This window comes from Typha angustifolia, chromosome 13 (assembly GCF_048772165.1).
Source record: "Typha angustifolia cultivar Huaian chromosome 13, ASM4877216v1, whole genome shotgun sequence".
Lineage (NCBI taxonomy): Eukaryota > Viridiplantae > Streptophyta > Magnoliopsida > Poales > Typhaceae > Typha > Typha angustifolia.
Window position 1 is genome coordinate 1,669,775 of NC_133251.1, and position 10,341 is coordinate 1,680,115.

The 10,341-nt window shown below is 34.5% G+C and overlaps 1 protein-coding gene across 1 annotated transcript; it reads left to right on the forward strand.

Moving 5' to 3' along the window:
- The first annotated feature begins 512 nt into the window (after positions 1-512).
- LOC140772797 (DEK domain-containing chromatin-associated protein 1-like) lies at positions 513-9,807 on the forward strand. The gene is made up of 12 exons (XM_073114989.1): positions 513-521; positions 637-1,294; positions 1,393-1,426; positions 3,009-3,085; positions 5,149-5,208; positions 5,296-5,406; positions 5,480-5,560; positions 5,726-5,812; positions 6,069-6,483; positions 7,607-7,719; positions 7,854-7,884; positions 8,008-9,807. Exons 2-12 carry the CDS (start codon positions 653-655, stop codon positions 8,199-8,201), a joined length of 1,845 nt encoding a protein of 614 aa, XP_072971090.1. The 5' UTR covers positions 513-521; positions 637-652; the 3' UTR covers positions 8,202-9,807.
- Positions 9,808-10,341: the final 534 nt, after the last annotated feature.

Consider the following 10,341-nt stretch of genomic DNA (forward strand, 5'->3'; position numbering starts at 1 on the left):
CTAAGCGAATTCAAATTAAATAAATTCTCCGAATGCATAAAAGCCCCTGTAATATCCCTTTTTAGATTATACAGGAACCAAAAAAGTTGGCCCTTTTCTAGTTCCACTCGCCTCGCTGGCTCGCTCACTACTTGCTCGAAGCGCGCGATGCTCTAAACCATCGTTCAAGTAGGATGCTTTCCGATTCCAAATTGTTATTTCCTGTGGTGATTTCGACGATTTTGTCCATTTTGTTTATCTTTGGTCCGTTACCCACTTGGACGAGAATGGCATTTCGTTATAGCGTTAGGGTTTCGAAGTTGTTCTAGAGGAATCGATCTTGGCCGCTGCCACCTCGGTTCCGTTGATGATCTTGGGCATTTGGTGGAATTTTGTAAATTTCGATCGGGTTTTCTTGTTCCCCCCCATCTATATTTTTTTTCTTCAATGTTGGAGGGTTTTTTTATCCGTTAATGCATTTCTGATAGGATTGTGATTTTTATTGGTAATATACAGATAATTAGCAACTGGGCTTTTTCTAGGTTGGCATGGTTCCTTTTTACCCCAATGATGCGCGTGATATACGATGAATTTTTCAAACTATTATTATTACTTGCAAATTCTGATTTATTGTCTTCTTGTACAAGTATTGAGCAGTTTTAAGATTTTGGAAATGACGGAACAAGCTGCGACATCTGAACTGGAGGCAAAGATGCTACCTGAAGATGTAGGTATGGAGGAGGTTATTGAAAGAAAACTTGCGGAAGAGAATAATGTGATAGAAGTCGAAGTTAAAGAACTAGGGGAAGAAGGAAAGAATCATGGTGATGTAAAGATTGGAGATGCGGAGAATGGAACTCGGGAAGAGGCTAATATTGTTAATATTTTAGAGGTCAAGGATGGAAAGGTGGAAGAAGCTGAGGCAGAAGTGGCAACCGACAATGTGAAAGTGAGTGAAGTTGACAACCCGGTGCTTGATGAAGCTGGGGTCACAAATGCCATGGTAGGTGAAGATCTGAAATATGTACAGGAGGCAAAGGTGGATGAGGAGGATGAGAAAGAGAGAATAAAGTCTGGTGCAAAGATTGGAGAGTATTTGGAAATAAAGGAACTAAACAAGACATTGAAGCAAGGAGAGAAGGATGACGAGGAAGGGAAATTGAAAGGTAATAATGAGTGTGGAGTAAAGTCTGAGGATGTTCCAAAGACACCTGCGACTTCCTCTATCGAACGCCCTGTGCGTGAGAGGAGAACTGTGGAGAGGCTGGTGGAAGCTCTTGAAAAGGAACCAACTAAGGCATTCCTGATTGAGAAGGTTCTGCTTTTATATTTCTTCTTCTCTTGTCTCCACTTGGTTCATGGATTTGATGAATTTTGTAAATAATTTACCTCTGTTGACCTTTTGGCTGACAGGGCCATGGCACTCCTCTGAAGGAGATACCAAATGGTATGATTCTGTCTGCTGTGATTTAACTTAGAAATTTCTTTTCCTTTCTAGTGTGTTCACTTATACTATTTCTATTGATGGTAGGATCAGGGCAACATTTTGCTGTTTCATGTTAAGTGACTTCACATATTACCTTATATTTTAACATTGGAACATGATCTAGTTGTGGGAGTCAAGATATCTCAGACGCCAAGTCTAAAATCTAAATTTCTTGTATAAGTGATCTCCATGCTTGTATAGATGTCGGATGTTGAAAACATTTCTTGTAACAAAAATACACGACTGTTGCAGAAAAATGTTACAACTCATTGCAGGATATACCTCATACTTCTAGGTCAAGTTGGGGAGCATAGACACTTCAAATAGCATATTTTGTCCATGTCTGATACATGTTGGACACCAACACTCATTGGCGTAATGGACATTTCGACGAAGTATTCGATATTTAATAAATTATAGAATAAATTTGGATATTCTTTGGACATTTTTGGATATTCTTGAGATCCATTTTGGATATAAGATTTATTATATGCTATAAAAGTTTATTATATAAATGATTTATTGTAGGAATTTCCTGCATATGCTACAGAAATATAATGTAGCAATCACAAGTTAGTGCATCTGATTTAATTAATATTAAGGCAAATTAGTATAAATCATGAATTCGCGTATGCCATCCACTGTAGTTAAGTAATGGTAGTTAGTTATTTATTATCATAATATTTAATTGTATTATCACGTATTAGTATTATCATTTTTGACTTTGTGGTATTGTGTACATTTTGATTTTCTCTCATGAATAATATATGCATGCCTGTGCATGTATATTATAAATTTAGAAAAATGTTTCTATAAGCGTATCAATAATATATATTTATATATATAATGTTTTATTTTGCTCAATTCTAAGCGTGTCATATCCTATTCTTTCAAGAGTTGCCGTCTCCCTGTGTCCATATCATGACATATCCTATTCTGTGTTCGTGACCTTGCTTTTTAAAGGTCAACGTCATTATATTGTGTATTATCAGATGACTCTTTTCAATGGGTGTATCATTATTGAAAGGAATATTTGTGATCTACAACCCAATTCTAACATATTAAGTCTATGGCATAGTGATACAAGAAAATGGCAGTACTTTGGGGAACAGAGTTTTATGGCATCATTAGCCAATAATATTTACCGCAATTATAAGGATAAGATATTATGGTTTCAGTTATAGTTATGGTTAATGAAAAACTTTAAGTTTGATCATGAATGAGCTGTGAAAATAAGTTTTAACAAAGATTTGATGCAGTCATGTCTTGTTTATTTCCATAAATGCAAAGTGAAATCCTGGCCTGAGTTTTGGTGCATTTTCAATTGTGACCTAATTATTTAGATTTAGATCCTTGAAGCATTTATGTTTGCTAGTCCTCTTTTATGATAAATTAAACCAAATTTAAGTTTTTCATATATAACTGTAGCTACTTGTTCAGTTTTTCGGCCAATTTTTTACCTTGTGGATTTTAAAGTGCTTGATTCCTTTTCTCCCCTATGTTTCATAATGTAATAATGTGGAACTTTGGTTCTTGGTTTCAGTGGCTTACAAATTAGCAAAGAAGAGGCCTGCAGATCTCAAATTGCTCTATCATGTCCTTTTCAGGAGACAAGGGAAGGTGGTACCAATCCTACAGATTGCTCATTATCTCTAGGTTTATTTGCTGCTGTATACTTGTTATCCTATCTGTATTATTATATGCTCTAAGTATTGGTTTGTTAAAAATAATACCAAGAATATAAAAATAAGATTTAAGTGCTGATTTGTTAGCTTAACTTTACAATTGTGAAGCATTGGATATTCCTGCAAAATTTTCAAGCCATATATGTATAATAGAAGCTTTGGCTCTTAATAAAGATAAGATGATGTGTTAAAATTGGTTTCCCTTTTAATTTAAGAACTTGTTTGTTCTAGATTAGTGCAGTAAAACTCAAGAGAAATAAAAAGTGCATAAAGACTTTCATTGTTCGGCAACTTGCATACATCCGCAGGAGAGAACTGTCGTTTTACTATTCTTGCAATAGAATGCTTGTATGAGATTATGTCATATTAAATACAATTAAGTATATCTTGGTACACTGCAAGATCCCCAACATGCACTCATCGTATTAATAGAGGCTATGACCTCCCCTCGCCTGGCCACAGCCTCTTGTTGACACCCCATAAGTAGAAGGAAACTTTTTGCTTGGAACCTCATATATTAACTTATTCTTATAGACATCCTGCTTATTCACTATTCCACAACCCATTAATTCCTCTTAAAATGTTCAGATAACACATCACTGGTAAAATGGTTGACAGGTTACAACATTACTCCTTGGTTAAATCACTTGATCCACAAGTTACTATAGTGACCACATTTTAACTTAATCAGAAAACTAAAGGATACAAAGTTGAGGTGTAATCAAATGATTGAACCTATGCCCCAGCTGAATGGCCCAGCAGTTATTCGTAGAAACAGGATAGTAACAGTCTTAAGTGAGAGAGTAATAAAAGAAAAATTATGGACTACAAATATTTTCACTCAGAAGGAATGTAGTAATCCCTTCTTGTCACATTTTCGTTTGGTTCTGTTTGATTAAACTTGAGCCAGGCTGCCAGGTTTTATTTAAATATGTTAGGGAAATTCAGAATTTGACTTTATAAATATTGAAAAGGTAGTCCTTGAACAAGAACATGGCAATAATTCGGATGCAAAGAGGAAGTTGCCCTAAAAGCAATTACCCTAAAAGGAATTACCCTCTCCAAAAAAGATGAGGGAAGGGAAAAGATCATAATCAAATGATATATACTAACTGCAACGTAAGTATCACTTGAATTATGCAATTAAGCTGTGCATACTGCTGAAGTTTTGCATGCAAGTCATTTTTGTATTTCCCCTTCTGCAAGTAGAAGTTTCCTGAGTGAGATCAACGTTACTCACTTGAAACACATGAAAATTTAGTGTTGCTTCATTTATTGGTACAATGGAGAGTCAAAGCAATTCACATTTCTGGAATCTTTTGGCTTCTTTTGTGTAGTTCAATTTTGACTATTCATTTCAGTTAATCTATAAATTTCGTGGTGTGATTCCATCAAACACCTTTTTCATTCTCCTTATTTTCCCATTCTATGATTTGGTGGATATATGTCATGTGTATCCGACATCTATAATGTAGTATTCATTTACTCTTGTATATGATAGTAGGAGTCTTGTCTGTGCTTCTAAGGAAAATGCTGTGTATGTTCATTGCAGTGCACCTATGCATATGTCCTCATTCCATGTAGTGCATTCACATATATTCAATAAATATGTGTGATACATAGATATCATAATATCGTAGAAAAAATATGCTTGTGATAAGAAAAATATGTACATTAGAGTATTTGTGCATATTTACATACAAATATGCATGCATGGGTGAATATAAGCCTCTCGTTGTAGTAGGTGTCCTTGGGAGTTGCAATATCTTGGTGATGAGCAAGAAAATCATTGTTATGTAAAATCTACTCTCAATAACTTTGTCCTGCCCCTTTTGTGTTATGCCAGACTTATCTGAAAGTATCTCTATTAGATAACTTGGCTTCTCTAGGTTTAATAACTTCTGCAATACTGCCAGTATATTTTCTTTCGTCCGACTTTGATATGGTTTTCCCTTCACCTCCTGCTGTAGAAATGACTTTTAAGTTGTTAATTGGCAGGTAGCCGATTTCAAAAATCACATACTGCAATTTTCTGGATTTGTGTGGCATGATGATGAGGTAAGCATTCTTTTACAGATAAACCTATGGTGGTTGATGCAGAATTAATTTCTCCCAATCCTTTTCTGAATTATGAGTTTCATACAGGAAAAGCAAAAAACTAAAGTAAAGGAGAAACTTGATAAATGTACTAAAGATACATTAATGGGACTATGTGATTTGTTTGACCTACCTGTTACAAAAGCTACTACGAGGAAGGTTGGTTTACTTCATTTTCTTTCTTTTTGTCTTGAAAATTTTGAGACAATATATGGTTGAGTTGGACTCGCAGGAGGAACTAGTTGCGACTCTGTTGGATTTTATGGAGGCACCTCATGCTACAGACAGTGTCATACTTTCTGACAAGGAACAGGTTTGCTTTCAACAAAAAAATTTCTTGCAACTTTTTCTTGAAATTCTACCATTAGAACCTATTCTTTTTCTGCCTTGAAATTTCATGTGCAAGCAGGAGTGGCATAAAAATGGATAGATTGGTATTTTCTTTTTCTTTTTGTGTTTTATCTTTCCTTTATTGCAGCAAACATTGAAGAATAAAAAGCGCAAGAGAGTCACAGGAGTTCGGGCACCAAAGAGTTCAGGAAGTATACATATGCAACACTCCAAGGTATATTGTCATTATTATAACAGATAATCAATTTACAAGAAGTCCTAGATAGTTAAATCCTTTTTCCTCATTGTAGTTTTGTTCCTTATGCCTTGTATAATGTATGCAACTTTATCCTTCCTCTACAATAGATTTTTCCTATTGCACAACATAGTTAAATAACCTTTGATTAATTTAATGACTCTTGCAACTTAATTGCCAATACCAAACTTTGGCTTGTCTTCCATTTATCTTTTGCATAGTCAATTTTTTGCAGAAAAAGAACAAGGCTGAGGAAACTCCAGAAAGAAATCTGAGTAGTTCGCATGAAACGAGTGATGCAGAAGAGGAAGATGATGAGAATGGGCTTAACGATGAGGATGAAATGCACTCTGAGAGTATGGAGAGGAATCTCCAATCTGAAGAAGAAGATGAGGAAGAACCCAAAGAAGGCAAATCTAGTAAGCATAAATTTTCTAGAGGGGCTTCTGCTGGTAGAACGAAGCCACAACTGGGGACAAGTCCCATTAAAATGCATCTTCCAATAAACAAGTGTGCCACTAAAACATCATCTTCAAAGCACTTTAAAGCAATGGAGAACAACGATGCTAGTGTAAGGTTCTCAAAGAAGAAGAGAACTGTTAATGGGACAGAGGACAAAGCAAAAGCAGATAGCAAGGAAAAATTTAATGGTATGCCTTCATATTCTGGACTTTGCTTGCTTGCCAGAATTAAAGTTCGTAGAAGTAAAATTTGGGAGGATTCTGTGCTGCTCAGATTGGAAGTTTTAAGCTGAAAGATATTTTAAGCAGATATGGTTGTCAAGCATGGAGGATTTTTCACTATTGTGAGAATACATACTTTTCATGCCTCTGCATACATGTATGTGTACGTGTGTTATGTATGTGTATTTATGTACATATTTATGTACGGGTATGCTGCTCTAGATTAAGCAAATTTAGTACGTGATTTTATTGGGAATGTCAGATACAGCATTATTATGTTATATTGGGTAAATGGACATGGATTAATTTGATCCTTTAGTTGATGCATATATTAAACAAAAAATTAAATTAATCACTAAGCACAGGGCACATTAATCATGTTAGTTTATGCCCAATGTAAAATGAAAGTAAACTATCTAACTTGGTAGGATTGAGGAAATTGCTCCAACTGAGTTGATATCCACTTACAGTTATTTAATTTTCCATCAGATATCTCTATGTTGTCTGCTTGAAATGTTTAAAGGTGGGGTTTCACATATCTATATATATATGTAACCTTTTCCTATGTTAATGTAAATAGGTATATAGACACACACACACACATAAATAGCTGCCGCACCGTCACCAGCAAGCTTTGTCTTCTTGTCTGACTGGTTCTACCTGCTGTCACGTTTTCCTTTTTCTTCTGTTAGCTTATTCAAGAACTTACACTCAAGAATGTGGAACTATTTGCATTTTTAATTCATTTAGTAGAAGCTTGACATCATTTGTTACAGATTAACGTTGTCTTGTGATTTGATCTTTTAGTTGTGATAATTATTTCGGAGATGAGCTTTTAACAAGTATGATTCAATGCTCAATATTTTTATTGCCCGTAGTTGTGGAAGCAGTAAATTTCTTGGAAAATATTGAGATGTTAACATGTTACCGTCATTGTATAATGCCTTGAACCACAGAAAATAGTTGGGGAAGTTTGTAAATTTCTTGGAAAATATTGGGATGCTAACATGCTATGGTCACTGTATAATACCTTGAACCACAGAAAACTAGCTTAACTTTGACCTGAAATTTGTTTCTTTCTTATTTTCAGGTAAATTGGTGGCTAAAGGAAGTGAAAATTCCAGAAGCATGGAGACAGGGCCAAGTAAGGAGGAAGTGAGGAATGCTATATGCAATATCTTGGATAAAGTTAATTTTAACACGGTAAGCAAGATGACTAAGCTGTTTCAAAACTGTAAGCTAAACAGTGACCACTGTGTATATTCTTTAGTTGAGTAATTATTGAATCTGATTTCAGAATTTTTTTGTAATTGTGGTTAATAAGTTCCTATTTTCAGGCAACGTTCTCTGACGTTCTACATGAACTTGGTATGCCTTTTGTGAATATGAAATTTGTCTTGCCTTTGTGTAATCTGATTCTTTTTTCTTTTTTTATTCAAAAACATTTCCTATGAAGAAAAATACTTGCTTATTGGAACTCACCTTCTTCAGATAGACATTTTGGTATGGATCTTTCGTCAAGAAAAGCTGCAATAAAGTTCATGATAGAAGAAGAGCTGACCAGGCTAGCTGATGAGGCTGAGCAGAATGAAAAAGATGAAGAAGATGAAGAAGATGAAGAAGATGAAGAGGAAGCTGGTAAGGATGAACATCCAGAGTCTATGGGCAAAGAGGTGAACGCTTGATTACGCTAGAAGTATTCTGTAAATAATGGTTATCTTATCATGTTTAATGCAACATAATCTTGAGTCTTACTAGTCTAGTCCTTTAGTAATGCATTCCCTCATTTTATTATCCCACTCTTGACATTGCATTTTTCCTGGCATTCCATGTAATGTTGACATAGATTGCGAGATCTGCTCATGTTAATTTGCTGACCTTGCATATGTTGACAAGAAATTTTTTCTTCCCAGGCCACATGTTGGAAAAGTAAATCTAGGCCACCTGAAATTTGCTGATCTGCTCATGAGATCTGCTATATCATGACATGCTAGATTCACTCCTTAGATTAGAGCATGTAAAATTTTAGGATCTTCAAGTATATCTAGGCTCACTAGGGGACAATAAGAATGGCTCTTCCACTTGTATTGTCAGGCTCTATGGAACAAACCCACTAACAAAAGGTGGATGGGAGCAATACTCCAGTCAACCACGCTTTTGTCCACACAAGACCCAGCACTTTCATTTCAAATTGGAAACATACCTCCATTGTTTTGCTGGAGAGATAGTTTTCATCATTTTACCTATGACCATGCACATTTCTAAGTCTGACTGTTGCATTGGCCTTCTTGATATGCGTATACTTATCCTCATTACTGGAGAGACTTTTTAATTTTTTTATGACTCCAATTTGTAGCAATAAGGTGCACAGTAGTATGTCCATCACAAGGAAGTCATTACGAACAACCAACCAACTCAAGAAAAAAACTTCCATCATGGCGACCCACTATAAGTGATCCTTTCACCATAATTATAGGTCTGGTGTGGTGAGTTCCTTGGTCCTTCACCCTATAGTAGTCAAAGCATTTCATGGAGCTAGTGTGTGATAAAGTAACTTCAAAAGGCCAGTGCGTGAAACTATGCCTTCAGTATACTGTGAGCCTATTAATGGCATCGAGCTGTATGCCTACCGATTTATGCCTTTTTTTCTAGTTCCATTGATAGTGGAGCACCTATGGGAGATTCCTGATGAACAACTTACTTTACTACATAACCTTCTTCCACTTTTCCGTTTTGATTCCAGTATAATAAAAAGTTGGGTAGGCTTGAATTGGGTCAAGCTCCAAGGACTAGGAACTGATGCTCTAAAGATGGCAACAATGTGAAATGTGATGATTGATGCCTAAGGTAGCATTGCATTTTCACATGTTGGACCATATATTAGCTGGGAGTGGGATTTCCACTAAGCTGATGATGCACATTGATACTTAATAGGCTAAACTACTGAGATTAAGAAAATAAATTAATCTAACAAAAGTTGTTAATCAGCATTTTCGAGGTCATTGATTTATGAAGATCTGTTGAGTTGAGAATGAACCCGCTGTCTGCCACCATTAGAGCTTATCTTTTCACTGTTTTGATTACTTATTAAGGGAGTTAATAATTGATGCTGTAGTATTATTGTTTCCAATTTTGCTAACTTCTGGAAAATAAGAATGCAAAAATGGAAGGCAGGATATTTAGCTCTCATTCACTTATGGAATAGGAATAATTCTTTTTTTTATAATACTCTTTATTTTGGTGTAGTAATTCAACAACTTAGTTTCTTTTAATATACTAATTTATTATTCTCTCTCATTTTATTATATATAAATTTTAAAAATAACTTAATAATAACTCGTAATTATTATTTTGTCTCTAGATTAAATATTATTTTAATTATACATCGCTTTAGTTATAGTTGATATTCTTTCTTCTCTCTTTTGAAAAGCAATTATATTAAATAAATAAATTATTATATTTGTACTGCAACATATGATATAAGCCTAAGCCGCGTATTATATGACTATATATTTATACTGTCATGTACTACATGGTTATATATTTACACAATAATTATATAATTCTGTATTATAATACAGTGGGTGGGTCATATGTCTGCACTAGGACATAAGTTGATATGGTTATAATTTTTTATTTTTATGGTGTAAATTCTTTTTATTACAAGTACTAAAAAATGCGAGAAACTATTTTTAGTGCAGATATATAGGGCATTTTAAGTCCATATTAATAATAAAAAATATTATATTTTTAAAAAATATTATATTTACATCTAATCAAAAGTATTTTTTATTATTTGTTATAAAACATCGTCCATTCTTAACA

Coding starts and splice junctions, on each gene's coding strand:
- LOC140772797 (XM_073114989.1), top strand. CDS start 653: ATGACGGAACAAGCTGCGACATCTGAACTGGAGGCAAAGATGCTACCT. Junction 5,209..5,295: donor TTGTGTGGCATGATGATGAG/GTAAGCATTCTT, acceptor AGTTTCATACAG/GAAAAGCAAAAAACTAAAGT. Junction 5,407..5,479: donor CAAAAGCTACTACGAGGAAG/GTTGGTTTACTT, acceptor TTGGACTCGCAG/GAGGAACTAGTTGCGACTCT.